Source organism: Amphiura filiformis, chromosome 3 (genome assembly GCF_039555335.1).
Source record: "Amphiura filiformis chromosome 3, Afil_fr2py, whole genome shotgun sequence".
Lineage (NCBI taxonomy): Eukaryota > Metazoa > Echinodermata > Ophiuroidea > Amphilepidida > Amphiuridae > Amphiura > Amphiura filiformis.
The window spans coordinates 36,763,814-36,781,898 of record NC_092630.1 but is presented as its reverse complement, the minus strand read 5'-3'; the positions used below and the strand labels follow the sequence as shown (position 1 = coordinate 36,781,898).

Here is an 18,085-nt window from a genome sequence, read left to right as displayed (position 1 = left end):
TATCATGCATTTAAACTCGCAAACACAAAATCGCAATCAACTGAAATTTTGGTATTAAGCTTTTTTGTTGATATCTACTGAAAAAATGTCATAAAAAGAGGATGCTAAAAGGATCGTGAAATAGGCCTACTCCTTTAATATACAAAGTTATTTCAAAATGGATACAAATTCAGTGCATTTTGAAATCAATATACCCAGTATTTAGTCAAATAAACGCCCCCAGGGCGTTACATTTTCCCAAGGGGTGTTTATTCAAGGTCAATTTTAGAACGATAATTCCGTTAAAATCATTAGGTAAAGTAAAAACACACGCTAAAATGACGAACTATGAACTAGAAACACTGACTTCTGGCTCACTTCCGGGTTTCTGATCCAGATTTTTGCCAATTCTTGACACTATTATCGACCATGTGCGCAACTTGGTAAGCTTACTACACAAGATAGCATGGAAATATCGGCATTTTTGAAACATCTTGGTTGAAAAAAATGGTGGGGGCGTTTATTTGAGGGGGGGGGCGACTATTTGACGAAATGCGGTAGAAACATGAACACAAATTTTAACTTTTTATCCCCTCTACATTGTACACACATACTTCCAAGCATAGGACCTTGTTTGAATATTACTACAATACTTCAACAATTCCTACCCAATAGACTTGCAAGGTTATTCACAGTCAAGTTAGGTCAGGTGCCACGCTTGTTGAGTGATTCTTTAATACCTGAAGATACACATGGCTGCATGTGGTATATTATTTAGCTGTGAGGGAGTGTTCATACTTTGGTAGGGTGGTGGTATTTCTCAAATTTTGTGCTCAAAACATTTTGTGACCCCCCCCCCCCCCACTTGCCCCTTTAGGCCCGATCCTGACTCCACATTGCAGCACGATGCGATGCTTTTGAAACAGCACAGCATTGCACGATGAAGTTAAAATGTACATTTCAATTTCATCGCGCAATGCGTTATTGTTTAAAATGTAAGCACTCGCGCCAGTCCCAGGGGGGGTACTCAGTACAAATGACCATACGGGGACGTGCCGCAAATATGGGTAGCATTTTCGGCCTCTTGGTATATCAATGACCCCTTTTTCAAAGCCTATTTTGGTATATGAATGGGTCCTTTTTTCAAAATGTTCTTTAATTTTTTCGGAAAATAGCCCAATTTTTCCTTAATCGAGCCATAATTTTCCCAAAATTTTGGGAAAATTTGTAAAAACTAAGACAGTTTCAGAGGTGTAAGTCTTCCGGAAATTCCCGAATTCGAAATGTGGCCAAAACAAACAAAAATCCGGAAATATAAAAAAAAAAAATAATAATTAGTCATAAAAAGAGCAAAAAAAAGATCGTTACCTCGCACACCTCTGCAATTTGGGTTAAATTCAGCCGAAAATTTTGACTTTTGGTATATCAATGGGTCCAAATTTCTTGAAAAATTGGTATATTTATGGGTCCACTTTCAAATTCTCAGCAGCACGTCCCTACCAAAACCAAACTTGAGTACCACCCCGGGCGCCAGTGGTGCATGAACGTAAATGTCCAGCACAGCTGTATCGTATTGGAAAAACACCAACATTCTCAACCGCAAGATGGACAGCAAATGGGTGGTCTGATCATCGTACAATCACCAATGAAAACAGCGTATTTCGTCAGTGCATTGGGTATTTAAATACAAACATTATAATGACCTACACAAGTTAATACAAGACGGTCTGGTGCGCAGACCAGATCGTGGTTTGTAAAATCATGAAGATAAAACTGGCCATAGTATATTGAGACCGTCTTGAACTAAACTAGTGTGCCCAATTGCGTGTAGGCCATATATCATTACACAGTGTTATGAGTTATATTTTCACCTATTTATAGCCGAACAAACTTAAGGCATAGTGCAGTGCAAAGAAGACTTTGAACATGTAATTGTAGACACTATGATAATTTTATATGCTGTGCAAACAGTCACATTTTTAGAACAGCTTTTAGACCGTTTTTTTTTTTAAATAAATGATAGTTTCAGGTATGTAAGAGCAGGAAACTTGCATAAGCATTTCCGTACTGTTTTCCGAAGCCTTTTTAGAGCATTTTATTTAAAAGGTGCCCCCCCCCCATGAATGTGTGCTAAAAATTGCTTGCCTACTTCCATTGCAGCTGGCCAAAAAAATTCTTTCCTCCCACCCAATTTTACCCCCCACAGGGCTCATAATTTTTGCACCACATATTCCTTGTGACCGCCCCTTACAGAAATCTTGATGAATCTGAAGAAAAAATATCTGAACATTTTGTGCTAGTTTACATGTGAATTTTCTTTTAAATACACTGGGCCAAAAAATGGCTGTTTTTAATTGCATAGGGCCTGCAGGTTTTTAGGGCCTACAGGTTTTTAAAGCTTTTTCATCACCCTTTACATACTTTTCTTTTATACATTTATACCTACTTATAGCAACTTCCTTATTTTGAGTTCTTGTTTGGGTATGGTTCTGAAACAGGAAATGGCTTTCTTGTATGTTATCAACTACATTCACTTATCATGCAAAACACACCACTCTTCGCCATACATACATTCTCCCAGCCACATTTCCCTAACATAATATGAAATTTAAAAAAAATAATGAAATTTATTTTGTCAGAGGCGCCAGCGGGGCTCGAACCCACGCTGCACTCAGCCGCTATAATGTACTCCTATACGATATTGACATAACACCAGCGCCTTAGACCGCTCGGCTATCAGGCTTGATGGTGTCATGATGAAAATTTAAGAATATAATCGCAACTTCATTACTTCAACATACCAAGTGACAAGCAAAAACAGAAAACGTAACATATTTTGGAATTTTATTTGTTTAAAAACATTAATGTGTATTAATAGCGCTCAATTGTTGATAACTACGTGTATAAATGAGGCTATACACGCATAATAGTCGGGACAATATCGATTTTGATTCACACGTGCGCTACAAACTCGCCGTATACTAAAAGCATAGATTATCAATGTGGCGTGGCCTACCATTTTTCTTGTAGCTTCTTTTATACACGTCGATGTTTTCATCAATTATACAATTAACCCACATTAGACCCATAATTTTATTTCAGGAAATAAAAGATTAGATTACCATAAAAACGAAACAGTAATCATTTGTTGGGTCTAATGTCATTTATACATGAAATTTTCAACGTTTTTTCTATCGCCATTCTCGCTCAAAAAAAAAAAAAATATTTTGGCGTGTATATAATTGAAATAAAATTCTCTGCCTCATGAACGACATCAAATGTGCCACAATTGGGTATCACGAATCGTTATATATGATGTGCAGTTAATATTCATACTTTCTTCTATACAGAGGATGCTTCAGTTTTGACAGGAAAAATATTTTCTTGAAAACCCTCTCACTCGGTTATTTTAAAAAGGTAACCACGCTTCCCTAGAATGTGCAATAAATTAGCATTAAAATTTTTCTTAATATTCTAACAGCAGGCGTTTCTAGAATGCATTATGGCGAAATGTGGTGTACATGCAAAACTAACAATATTTTCATGATGTGCATACAAGATACCCACATGTATGTAGCCACAAGGTTTGTTAAGAATAGCTAGAATGAAAGAGTTCATTCAGCCATGCAATAATGTGATCAATATGTACCAAGGTCGCTGTCTCAGAGTCACCAAATTAAATCTTTACTTATATGAATACATGTAAGACAAGTGTCAATAACAACCATACTACTGTATCTTTGAACTTAGCAATAATATTAACAGGTTGAAGGAATGATGGAAATCAATGCCATTGCCAAGTTCAGTGTTAAATTTGTCATGCCTTTCAGTTCATGTATGAATGCATATATTGAATGCCTGTAAAAACTGTGACTGGTTATCAGATTTAAATATATTTGTTTATAAATTACACTTCACCACCAAGGTACAGATAGTAAGATTAAAAACAATTATCATATTTTTGCACAATTCAATATTGAAAATAGTGAATATAGCCCAGAATTTAATTGCTATTTTCTACATTGCAAGCTAATTTTAACTGTACATATACATGAAGTACTATATTTTAATTATTTTTAAAACCCAGGTGTGTCTGATTACATACATGTAATTTTTGATGCATCCAAGCAAAACTAGATGTGATATCAGCCATTCGATTCTGAATTTTATGTGCAAAATATTAATTGCAAATGCTACATTTTCTGTAAGTGCCATTAAAATGGAATTGTTTTTATACTTAGATAATGAAAATTCTATTTTTAATATAGCTTAAAGTACAGGTAGCTGGAACAAAGCATTGAAAGTACCCTAATTGGTTTGGACGTGTCTTAAAATTGATTTTCGTGCCACCCGACACTGCATGTTATTCCACAGTTATTCTGACATGTTCGCTGTGACTTATTTGTTGTGTAGAGACAAAGTGATTGACAAAATATTCAAGTAAATTCCTTGGCTTGCATGCACATCAATTCAGTCTAAAAGCTAATGGATACACCAAGCCTTAATTCATAACCAGACATTACTGCTCGTTAATAGCATCATCCAGATGGGCTGATGTAAAGTAATATTATATTATTATTTCATGGAAAATAACGTGCAGTAAATAACAAAAGAGACCTGGCATTATTGTTGTAGCAAGCACTGGTATATGCTCTTGCCAATATTAATATTGGCTGAGTCATGGGGTTACACAAATCAAATCAATTTCACTTATTTTAAAGCTGAAAATAGACAGTAATTTGTTAAGATCACCATGTAATAAATTATGCTATAAAATTAAAATCTTTGGTCATATTATTTTTTTTATTATGTCGGAGACAAGGTTAAAGTAATATAATTTTAAGCACTTGGAATGAAATAATGCATGGAATTGAAAGGTGGGTGGTTCATTTGTAACACAATCATCATGTTTTCTACCTCACATTGGATTCCCATTGCTCAAACATTCTTATTTAAAGTATTGAGTAAGAGAGATCCGGCAGTTTGGATTCTAGAAGCAAATACCACCAAGTTAAAGCCATGTTTTTGTTAGTTCCACCTAAACAATAGAGGCCGTCAGCGTGACGTCATATGCCGCCATCTTGTGGGTACACGCTGTGATGGTCGTTCGATCTCCATACGTGAACAGTAAAATCACTGCGTTTGATGCGCGATAACAGCTGCGTGGCTAGCTGCGCCCTGCGCGTAGTGTCCGACGCATGAACACACAGATCAGTTGTACCCACAAGATGGCGAAAGGCTGACGGCCTCTATTAAGACATATTTCAGGCCTAAATTTTCACTGGAGTTGAGAAGCAAAATTGAGCTTTCACCCGCATCTGCATTTTGGTAAAAAATGAGGCTCTCAATCAGGCCATCCACCTTTTAAAGGAGTATTTTGTGATCCTAGCATCCTCTTTTTATGACATTTTCCAGTAGATATTGATGAAAAAAGCTTATTCCCAAGATTTCAGTTGATTCCGATTTTGCGTTTGCGAGTTATGCATGATTATGTGTATTGCACTGCTCCATAGACAATGTGTTGTATACCAGAATGAAATTCAAATTTCCCGATATCTTTGCTAAACGAATTAATCTGCAATAAATTATTTGTACATAAACATTATGTAACCAGAGCTTTCCAGTGATATAAAAATCTCAACTTTTTTTGAGAAAAGTGGGGGGATGATGCTGCGGATCATGAAATGCCCTTATAAGGAACTAATTACTTATTGTTATTATTATAAAATCTTTTGTGCGCAACTATAAGGAAATGATTTGAACTGTTTCATATATGCTAATTATGATTCCTGCATTTGTTTTATTTCTCAGGCAAATGACATCTGCCAGAATGGGATCTTTGCTAAGGGAGGCCCAACGCATTGCCTTGGCAACTCAGATATGGGTAAGAATTCTTGCTTTTACAAGGTTGAGCTATGGATTAAATTAACAATCAAGTTTGTTTTACATGTCCTTGATTGCTTAATTGAAATAGATTGATTGATTGATTGATTGAGATTAATTGATTCAAAGCCAAAGAGTCATGCCTTATAATAATGTTTTAATCATCTGCATTGTTTATAGGGGTATACCTAAGTCGTCATTCTGACATCATCCAAAGGGGACCAATGGTGAATGGTCAACAAGGATTCCTCATTGTCTTCAAAATCATGAAAGTAAGTACTAATATTAGGGGTAGGTTAAACAGCCTTTTAAAAAGGGTGATGTTTCATATTTCTTAGGGAACAGGCTTATTTGATGCAGTATGATCTCCTGAGCATTTTGACACCATTTTCATCCAAAAAGACCAAAAAATGAGTTGGTGCCGGCCAAAATAAATATTTGGACAGGGGGGTCTGTGGGGGTCTGAAAATCAATATTTTCAACAATAATCATTATTATATGCCTAATTCTGTTAAAGTTGGTGCTGATTTGTATGTAATTGATGTCTAGAATTCCATTTATGAAAGTTGCATAAAAATTGGAGTTGTCGTTTTCTTAAAATGGCTGTTTTCGTCCAAATATGGATGTGAGGCGCTTTGCATAAAACACGCTTTAACGTTCTTTTCACAAGAAATTTTAATGATGCCAGTTTGAAGATAAACACATGTGGCATATCCTCAAGAAATTTGGGCATTGTATTGCTTTTCGTTTGACCGTGGTACCATTTTTCGTATTCTCAGGAAGCCTTCCATTGAAACGTACACGTTTTAAAGTGCATTGACCCCTGTACAGTTCAATGGGAGCATTCTATGAAATGTTCAAATGGCTGCCAAAATCAAACCGTACTATGTAAACCGCTCAAATTTCTTGAGCAGGTACTAACTATGATTATCTTCATACATACATCATTTAAATTTCCGTTTGAAAGATCGTTTGCATGTTTTATGCAAAGCGCCCTCACATCCATATTTGGACGTAAAACAGCCATTTTAAGAAAACGACAACTCCAATTTTGATGAAACTTTCATAAATGGAATTCTAGACATCAATTACATACAAATCAGCATCAACTTTAACAGAATTAGGCATATAATAATGATTATTGTCAAAAATATTGATTTTCAGACCCCCACAGACCCCCCCCCTGTCCAAATACTTGTTTTGGCCGGCACCAACTCATTTTTTGGCCGATTTGGATGAAAATGGTGTCAAAATGCTCAGGAGATCATACTGCATTAAATAAGCCTGTTCCCTAAGCATTTGAAGCATCAAGATTCCTTAACCCACCACTACTAATATGTGTGTACAATAGCCAGTTTTGCAGAACTTGCCACAAAACTTGAATATTATACTTTGTCACAGAGCTTGTTTAACTACAATTTCCATAGAGAAAGAACTCTTTTTGCCACTTTTCCATTGGCTGTAACTTTTTGTCACTTTAACATTGCAAGAAAGTAGGAAGCTGAAGTGAATCAAAGACATTACTTATTCTTTATAAAGAGATTAATGATAGTAAAGTAAGGTAAGGTAGAGAGCAAATTACATGTACATATGTTTTAATACTTGCTATCTTATTTCACAGGGCAAAGTGAAGGCGATGCCTCTCAACTACACATCTGTAATTGAGCCAACACCTAATTATGACTGCCACGTAGCTAAGGACTCAGACATCGATGTTCTCAAGCTTGGACCAGTTAGGGCATTTGATCAAACACAGGTTGGTTACATTTACTTGCAGCATAAACAATATTAATTTACTATCGTCAACTGTGTGATAGATGACAGCATGGGTGTCAATCCTTTTGATAGTAACCAGCAATTTGTTTGCTGTCTTAGTTGCACTTACTGCAATCTCATTTGCATATAGAACATGCTACATACTTGCGCCTCAACAAGCGTGTTCCACAACGACACGGCTATCTATTGTGATAGACAGCAATGCAGAAACCAATGAAATTCAGTGTTTACAAGCTAAACCGCAGCCACTGACTAAGAATTTGTTTTAGTCTACTATGTAAGGCGAGAGTCATTGCCATATCCTTAATTCTACATCATAGACCAATAGATACCATATACAGCTTTGAGTAAACATTGGTTGATAGGAAGCAGTGTATTGCATTACTTGTATACTGTGTCCTAAAACTTGTGACAATAATTGCATTATATAGAGAAAGTTCTTGATGTAATTTTGTTTTTGTTTGCTTTTCCTGTAAATATTCAGTAGTCTTATTGCTGTTTTTGCAAAGAATCTTGATGTTTATGTTCTTTACCAGATCTACATTTATGAGTATGGGGAGTTGGATCTAGAAAAAAGACCAAAGCAGATCAGCCCATATGCACTCATTCAGTTTGTCTACAAAGACCCACACAAGAAGCAAGTTGAAAGGTAGGCCTGTATAATAATGTGTTATTTACAGTATGTTACTCCAGGATTTCAATAGACTGCATAAATTACAATAATGTGGAGGGAGAGCTTGATTCTTTAAAATATGTTTCAGTCATTCATTCCTAGAAGACTTATTGGCATAATCTGACCTTTTTAGACTTGAACATATGTTATGGTACTTATGGCATCGTATCTTACATTTCTTTTGATTTCTTTGATTTTCCAGAGAGCCACTTGCATCAATGGGAACAATACCTCAGCGATCCCCATTGCCGACATTGACTCCTTCCCCTGTAACGACCCCATCAAGACCTTCGCCAGCAACAACCCCATCTAGACCTTCGCCAGCAACAACCCCATCAAGACAACCTATAGCTACTACTGCTTCACCTGTCATAGAAACAACCAAAGCAACACTTGATGGTAAGTTATAGGCTAAAATTATAAAAGCTATCTCTGAACTCTGGTAATTTTGTGTTTGATTTGGATACCATTTCAAGATTTGGTTGATCATAATTTCATTGTTTTGTCACTAAATAAGTACAATTCATAAGGTAGTAAACTGAGATTTAAATCATGAGGAAATAAAAAAGTGCATGTATAATTTTTACTGATCTTTAGTAAAGTTTACAACTTAATTGTATATCTTTCGTAAATGTGCCATCCTAATTGGCATAGTTGCATAAGAACACTTTCTCTTCATTTACTATTTGATTATAGCATAACTTTGCATGGCTTATAGATTCATGCTCTGAATGCCAATTGACTATGCACTTGTAGAGCACAATTTACAACAATTTTTTAAGAAAAGGAGATCCCATAACAAAGAGGTTCCAAAAGAATGCATTGCTCCTCAATACTTACTGACTACAAAGAACTGATTCTAGTTACCAGCCTGAATAATCTTCTTTTTTTTGCAGCCAAAGACTACAAAGCATATAGCAAACATTCCTACAGACTTTGGAAAGGCAATCTTGAATGCAAAGGTCAGAAAGCATTCACAGGCCTCATGGTATCCTATGCTTCACCTATTGTGCCTCAGAAAATGTAAGTATTCAAACTATTCTTAGCACTAAAGTAGAGTGGAAAATATTAAAGCTCCAACTCAAATCAGGAGCAAGAATAACAAGCAATTTGTGCAATATTGCAAGGTACACAGGCAGCATGCCTCTAGATTCTGGTCAGGTAGATAAGCAATTCTCAATTATTAAGAACCTCTAGAACACATATGCATGAGAAAGGAGCATTTGACAAAATGGTGAATTTATTTTACAGTAGGATAGTTTCAAAGCTTGAATTCCTTACTAATAACATAGGGTCTTTTAAACTGATGCCTCATGAACTCAAACTTATACGTTGTCCATCTGGCACCAGAGTAACATATTGATCTAACTTGACTGATATAATTAGGAGGTACATATATCTGTGTAATTTTTGTTTTATAGACCAGAGAAGTTGAATCTGAGAGCAGAGGTTTCTGTGAACAAACTGAAGAGCACTCTGCCAACACCCATCTTCAAGCCAGCCTTGCCCATTATCACCAGACAGAAAGAAGGTAAGCTGACAACATGACACACAAATACATATCTTCATATTGCATACAGACAAGTTGCATTCACAAAGCAAGCAACATGTAGTAGTGTTTATGAATAAAGGCCATTTCAAAAGTGAAAGTAGTGAAAAACCCACAAGGAATCGAAACTACACTTGAGATATGATAACAAGAATGCATTCATTTTGTGACAGAGGTGAATTATTGTGTGCGTGGGAAATTATTATGTGTTCCTCTTTTTGTAATATTGCATCAAGAATTTTTTGATACCCTTAATGCCACTTTAATGGTATTTCTAACTATGAAATAATTCTAACTATGAAATAAAAAGTACATTATTGCGTGAAATAAAACTTGAACAGGGGGCATTCAAGTCTTTACTTAGAAACTGTATAAACCTGCTTATCCCCTGCTCAAGCTTGGCTGTTACACCAGATTCACAAGGTCCTGTCAATGCACCTGTACTAGAGTTGAAGTGTATCTTAAGTTGTTATTGATTTTGGATGTTGTTTCAGTTGTGTTAGATGGCAAGCATTATCTGTACAGCGAGATGAAGCAAATCCGAGATAAGGAGGCAGAAGAGAATGAAGATAAGGCAAAGAAAAGATCCATTGACAGCCTTATGAAGTACATGCTGCAGAATAGTGTGGTGAGTAGCATATCCAAAAATTGTTGTGGCAAACAGTTTTTAATTTGGCCACACATATGTCCACCTGTTATGGAGGAGGTTTTGCTCTCTTTGACAGATGGTAAATTATATTTATAACTGTTAGGATTGTTTGATAAACCTTGAGAGTACAAATTCTTATCCAGTTCTTATAGAAATCCTCGAAGTAGATATAAAGGCAGTCCATAGCAGTACATATGTGACCCGTTCTGACAAAACCAGGAACAAGTCAGCACGGGACATTAAGCTTCAAAATGATACCAAAATTATATACATAGCATCAGTACCTTTCAAGATATGGATAATTTTGTAAATGATACCTTGATATTTTTGCCGACCTGCTAGCTATTCTGAGAAATAAGCTAATTAGTTTCCTGCTTTACGCAGGATTGAATAGGGATTATCATAGTTCAACTGTCAATTATTGATTAAATAATCCTCTTTTCAATAAGTACTTTCAAGGATTTGAAAGTCCACTCAGTCCCAAGGTCAAAAATGCCAAAATTTTATTCTTTTATTTATGGGAATGTCATCCTTAAGGGTAGACGAGGTATTGTTGGTCGAAGCAACCTAAAAATCGATTTTCATTATCTAGATCAATATATTAGTGAAAATTAACACCTTGATGTTTTGCAAAAGTTCATCCTACAAATCGTATACTTTGCAAACTTGCTTAATTTATTGTTGATAATGAGTTATGTACGTTTTACAAAAGTGTTGTTGTTTCAGTCCTCTTTACAACGTAACTCAAGAACCGCAGCACCTATAAAAGTATATCTGTGTTATTTTAATTCTTCTACACGTTCGCTATGAATTGAACAATGCAGTTTTTGCCAAAGCTTACTGCCTTCCGTAAGATGCTGTGAACTACCAAATCACAACAGTTTAAAATTATTAATAACCTTAAAGGCCTATAACTCAAAAACATGCCTGGCGACTTGTTCCGGGTTTTGTAGGAGCTGGTCACATATGTAAATTCACTATCCCCTTGTAGAATTTTGTAGCTTGGTTAATATTTGTGAGGTTAAATATAGGTGGGCAAATCTGTATTAAGTTAAGGTACCCACAGCAAATGAGGTCACTTATGGTAACTTGGTCATGAAAAAAGTTGTATATTCAGTGCAATTGTATGGAAGTTATAACTGATAGTTACAAGTTTTGACCCATAACATTTCTTGTTCAGTGATCTTAACTGAACTTATTATACCTTGTAGTATTATTAAGTTCAGATCCAGTTTCGGCCAAAGTAACTCATTCAAGCATGGAAAATGGATAGCATTGTAACTTGTATTTAGATTCTTGGACATCATACTGCTGCTTGTATATCTTGTCCTTGTTGGATTATGCTTGTTGGACATTGAAAATAAATTTTAAAATTTTTCGATATCATTTTACTGTCCTGCAAGTTAAAAAGAAGAAAACAAATATAACAAGTTTGAAGTTTCATAAGGTGTAATCATATTCTAAAATCAATATAGAAGAACTTTTAAGGAAAGGTGAATCATAATGATTCCAAAATATTGTAAAGTGTACCACTTGTTGCTCAGCAACATGGTTGCCAGTTGGTTTCTTCTTCAGAGTGAGATAGTATTACCCCTCGTCTCTGTTCATGGTGGTGCCTTGCTGCCTGATTGTCACTGCCTCTTTGATCCAGCGTTTAGACTAGAACTATGAATTTTGTCTTTATTTCAAAGTATAGCATATGCATGAACCATTATGTTTTGAACTTACATACCTAATATTTCCAACTTGACTTTAACATAACACATAATATAATGACATTGTTGGATAAAATATGCATTCCTGAATTTATAAGTAATTTACATTCAGAGAATGCTTACATATCTTCCGTTATATTCTATATTTTATTCACAGGCCCTGAAGATCCAGCTAGATAAGAATTTGACTCTCTACCTGCTACCTACGTCTAAATTCACCGATGAGCTTGGCATAACGGCCCCTGGTTATCCCAGCGTGCTACACGTTCTCTCTGTATCCAGGGTACCTACAATGACTCAAGTCACAAGTATGTATTGTGGTTCTATTTTAGTGTACTAGGTATTTCTGCTTGAGTAAGCATGAAAAGGGGTCGCTCTGTATTTGTATGGCTGCTTCTTTAAAGTTTGGGGTCAAAACAGAGTTCAATAGATATATCTACTCAAACCACACAATACAAGTATCTACATTCATGATTCCGGTTTCGATTCCTCTTTTAAATATGTTATGGTCTAACAGTGGTTTTGTTATTTATGTTTTTGTTGCAAATTTAAACTACTAAAATCAAATATTGTATCAAGGAAATTGTTTTCTTCTTCTATTCAGGTAGTAAATATGTATAATGATATTATGTACAAGTAAGTTCTGTAAACAGGTTTGTGCCTGTGTTATGGAATTTTTTATCAGAGCATTATTGTTGAACATCAGAAGCCACAGCATTATTGTTGAACATCTCAGAAGCCACAAAGTACATTACTTCACTAGGAAAAAGAAAACATCCAGTATTATTTGCTGTGATTTGATATGCCTTGTCCCTGACTGATATGCATTGTCCCTAATTGATAATGCATTGTCCCTAATTGGCATGCCTTGCCCCTAATCAAATACAAAATATTTGAATATACAAAAAAATGCATTAAGTATATCTCCAGGACATAAGTACACTTCGCGACTAATAATTATACACCTAAACAAAATCAAACTGCTTAAGGGGGTACTACACCCCTGGCCAATTTTGTGCCTATTTTTGCGTTTTTCTCAAAAATTATAGCGCATTGGTGACAAGTAATATATGTATATTATAGGGGCAAGGACTACAGCTACTGCACTGGAAATTTTATTTCAGCACAGACAGCAGTTGTGGAGTTACAGTCAAAAATGAGGGAAACTCAATGTTTGATCAATAACTACTTGCCTTGAGTTGCTGAATTTTCAGTGCAATAGTTGTAGTCCTTGCCCCTATAATATACATATCTAACTTGTCACCAATGCGCTATAATTTTTGAGAAAAATGCCAAAATAGGCACAAAATTGACCAGGGGTGTAGTACCCCCTTAACTAAAGTGATACTGAAGTCTCTCAAATTGGGCCATAATGCCTCAATGACTGAAAAAAAATGTAACATTTTTTCTTTTCCTTTTGCAGGTAAAGGGATTCATTTACCCAAAGACTTCCGAATGGAAACTGCCAGCAATAAGACTGCACAAGACCATCCAAACAGACTGAGAGACATGAGACGCACTATGCTTGGGTTCTTCTCAGATCAAAAGACAATCGCAATGGGTGAAAGCCAGAAAACTTGCCGAGTAGAAATGGCACCAGAATATCGCACTTCTCAGTCTGTGTATTTGGCTAACTACACGGGCACTGCTGGTGCTGGTTTGCTACCAACCCCAGCTGTAAGAACTCGAGTGCCCTCTGGTCCACAAGACCAAGCTCACATGCAAGGGGGCTATCCTAGACCGTTTCACCCTGGAAATCTGACCATACCAATGTCTCCAGCTCAAAGTGAAAGTGGAAGTAGTCAACATTCTACATCTCCCTTATATGAACCAGAGTCTCCACACGCATTAACGGACCCTCGCTTGATGGCATATCCAGCCAAAAGGGTGGGTGACCCGCGTGACCCACGTTTGGCGGCCATGGCGTACTCGAGCACATCTCAGATGGATCCTCGTCTGGCGAGGAGTATGGGAGCAAAAGTGCCTTCGCATCCCTTGGTGCAACAGCAGATGGCTAAGGCACCTGTGACGGACCCTCGTCTGGAACAAGGTCAGACGGCCAGTGGCGAGCCAAAAGAGATACCAAGGAGATATCTAGAGTTGCAGGATAGCGCTGTAGAATATGCACAGCGCAAAGGCATTGAATCACAAAAGAAAGGTGAGAAATCAAGGACAATTTTTATAAATATGTCCCATTTATTACAGTTCTGTCAGGATTCAAGGTATAATGTGCATGTAGGATATTTGTAAAATAAGTTGTGATAAACCATTTCAAGTAAAGTCTCATCCATGAATTACATGTAGCTTTAATTAAAATAAGATTTGCTGCACAGCTTTCAGTATAATGTAACCTCAGTAAATACATATATATACATATAGCTTATCAATATTTATTTACTTATTTGCATGATGTAAATGTGTGTGCATTTGGAGAGTACTAAAACTAAATTTGCATGCAATAAAGAAGTCAATCTTATTTTCTTTATACTCTTATTGAAGCCTCTTAGTTAGGCAAGAAATTGATGTATTTTGTAGTAGGTTGTAGTTTTTGAGTTAAATGCTTAAGTGAAATTGTTTTATATTTTGGTACCTCTGTAGAATTAGATTTTTAATTTTCTCTCTTAATTTGGTATGTAAGCACCCCTCCCCCCTAAATTGAATTGAAGGCTCTAGACAGGATTCTGTCATCTTTGCATGTCCCACATAGAGGGGAAAATTGTTTGTTTTTTCTTTGCATCCTGCATGTAATTTTGCTGATAACATGCTTAATGTCAGAGGTACACTGTTTAGATCCCCTGGGGTCCATTTCACTAAACCCTTTGTAACTCAAGTAACTATTCGTAATGTTACAAATACCCAATACTAAGGGTTGCTGTAGTAAATCCTTAAAGGGTACCGTGCGTAAGTAAGTTCAGTGAAATGAAAATTACTACTCTAGTGAAATGGACCCCAGGTGAAAAATTCACCTCCTCCAATTTGAATACATTGAAACCAGTATTTGCCAACATAGCTATCCTCCTAGGTGTAGTACATGTAACATGTGTTATTCCCCTGCAGATGGTCATAGATATCAAAAGCACCAAGGAGAAAAGAAACGAAGGGGATCAGAAAGGGACATAGACAGAGGAGTTGCCAAGCATTCTTCCAAAAGGCAGCGACACATTTCAGAGCCAGACTACAGAGAACAAGTTCTATTACAGTTGACTCAGAAAACGCTGCAGCAACTTAAGACAGGTGCTACTCAGGGCTTCGCCAACAGTGCATTGACATTACAGACAGGATTAATGATACAATTTCTCTCCTCTTCCTGTGTTTTCATGCATGTACCTGATGCCCAAGCCACATATTTCTGTTATATTATATACTCTGTTGCTTTTAGAACATATCCATGCATATAAAACTTGCAAATTGTGCTAGTTTAGTGTGAAAGTGTCTTTATTTGATGTCATGGTAGAGGTTTAATTTGTGTGTGGACATTGTGGTGGTTGCTTAACTTAAAGCTAGTGTCGGTTATGGGGCATGTAGCTTTCTTTGGCCAACATGGATATCACCATCCGATAAAGATTGTGAAATCCTGATGCGGCGAACACAAATTATGGCACGGGCATGTCGTACTCTGAAGCAAACTTGGAGTTCTGTTTTAGTTATGGAATGATTCATAAGCATAATTAGAATATTGTGGTACGTGCATGAGGGAAGAAGAGAGGAATTGTATGGTTCTGTTTCACAGCTTCTAGCACAGGTCATAGCAGATACACTGATCAATACCAGCTTTGTTGCTCTTTCTGATAATCGCCTTTCTGTGTGAACCACAGAATTAACACCAGAGAACCGTGATTCCCTATTCCGCCATGTACAATAGCTCTATCAGCTATGGGGGGAAAATGAGTGGTATTTAGAGTCTCACCTGAAACGTTTAGGTATCGCATGCAGGTTACATCAAGTGTATTTCACAAATGCATCTAGTATGCATTTGTCGAGCTAACATGACAACGATTGCCTTGAGTGCATTACGAGCGAAACCAAATACCCCAAAATTTTTGCTCCATGCATGTATCAAGATGGCGGACAAGTTTTGGTTCTCTGGTTTTAATTCTGTTGTATGAACACTGACCCATTACACTCTATATCTTTGAAGTATGGAGTAGTATCATGGCGTATATGGTGTGTGGTGTGCAATATTGTGTATCTTATAGCAAACTGCAACAGTGGCATAAGAAAAATGCATGCACAGTGATTTTGGAAAAATAGTACATGTTATAAGGTCGAAATGGTTTCATCAATGCAAATGATATGCTCCATACGTTGTAGGTTCATCTGCATTGCCAATTAAAACTATTTGATCGGAATTCATAATGAAATCATTTTTTGGCAACATATCTGTTATAGGGTCATGCTACCATGCAGCACTTTAGCAGACTGGCAACCTTGCTTCTTTTTCTTATCTGAAGTTGCTACCGTTAGGTTTCTTAGAAGCTGGTCAAAAATATCAGGGAGGCAATTTAGATCAGACGACAAGAGCATAACACCATGAATAGAAATGAGGGCAACTATTTCTTACAAAAAATAGCACTCCCAACAGTAGCAACTTTAGGAAAGAAGAAGAAGCAAGGTTGTCAGTCTGATGAAGTGCTGTGTAGCAGTATGAAACTGTAACAAGGTATGTCACCAAAAATGGATTTGATAGTATGCATTCCCATCAAACTGATATACTCCATACTTTAAACACCTGAATTTTTTAAACTTCTATTTATTTTTCAAATCATTGTTCCAAAATGTAAAAAACATTTTCGCATTATATAATGTTGCTGCACAAAGTGTGCACGTTTTCATGGTGTTCCAAGTTACACAAAGAGAATTGCAGAGAAGTTCACATTTGTGTCGTTTTCATCACATAGCTTCATGCAGATCTATAAAGAATGAATGCTACAGAAGTACCAGTCACAATATGTGTATTTTGTTTTACAGCACTATCACACATCAAGTGCACATTTTAATAATCATATTCAATTTTGAAATTTCAGTCAGAGGATTCAACTTATTATAATTAATGCACTTTATACTGGTAATTGCAGCTCACTACTTAACACAATTATTGCATTTTTTTTTTCTGTTTTATTTTTTGCTTTGTTCTACTAACCATTTCTGTAATAAAGTATTGATTCACTAATGTTTTAAATTAGATTTGGTAAAAATAAACATCTTTACATTTTCTCATCAAGCAGACCATTATGGTTTGAGCATGCCAAGTTCATTTTTTGCTAAGTTGAAATGTGACTAATCATTTAAATCAATGTGGTTGTTATGGTCACTAATGCTCGAAATGCCAACATGTTTAAGAACCAGTTGGGCTTCAGAGTCAAGAATTCTATGGTCCCTTGTCAGTTACATGTATCATGATGTGAAATTTTTATTCTATGGGCCCTTGTCAATTATTATGCTATTAGAATTGTATGATTCCTGTCAATTATTGTATGCAGTTACTGTTCTTGAGAGTCTGGAATTTTACGGTCCATTATCACTTATTATGGTATGAGCTTGCAGTGATTTTAAGGCAACTAGGTATGAGAGACAATCTATTTCAAGCACTTGTGGTTGGAGTCGGAGGCAAGACAGTAATTTGACCATATTGATTGCTGAACCGAAGACAATAATTTGATCATCTTGATGATAACTCATCTGAAGGCAATAATTTAATCATGTTGATGTCTCAACAATAATTTTATCATGTTGATTAGCAAGAGGTAAATTAACCATTATGAACATGGAAGTTTGTTGATATACAATAACAAAACTTATGAGTAACAATCTGGGAGCTCAGCTGCATCAGTTTACAGTGTGACAAAGGTCCCTCATGAGCA

General features: G+C 36.2%; 1 protein-coding gene across 1 annotated transcript in view; it reads left to right on the top strand.

The window, feature by feature from the left end:
* The window catches only part of LOC140147232 (uncharacterized), a 71,287-nt gene that overhangs the window by 17,548 nt on the left and 35,654 nt on the right, over positions 1–18,085 (top strand). The window contains exons 4-14 of the mRNA XM_072169012.1: positions 5,791–5,863; positions 6,043–6,134; positions 7,484–7,618; positions 8,175–8,287; positions 8,514–8,710; positions 9,208–9,334; positions 9,733–9,842; positions 10,355–10,488; positions 12,382–12,532; positions 13,648–14,382; positions 15,282–15,458. Of these exons, the coding sequence (XP_072025113.1) occupies positions 5,791–5,863; positions 6,043–6,134; positions 7,484–7,618; positions 8,175–8,287; positions 8,514–8,710; positions 9,208–9,334; positions 9,733–9,842; positions 10,355–10,488; positions 12,382–12,532; positions 13,648–14,382; positions 15,282–15,458 (2,044 nt within the window). The remainder of the gene's footprint in view (positions 1–5,790; positions 5,864–6,042; positions 6,135–7,483; positions 7,619–8,174; positions 8,288–8,513; positions 8,711–9,207; positions 9,335–9,732; positions 9,843–10,354; positions 10,489–12,381; positions 12,533–13,647; positions 14,383–15,281; positions 15,459–18,085) is intronic.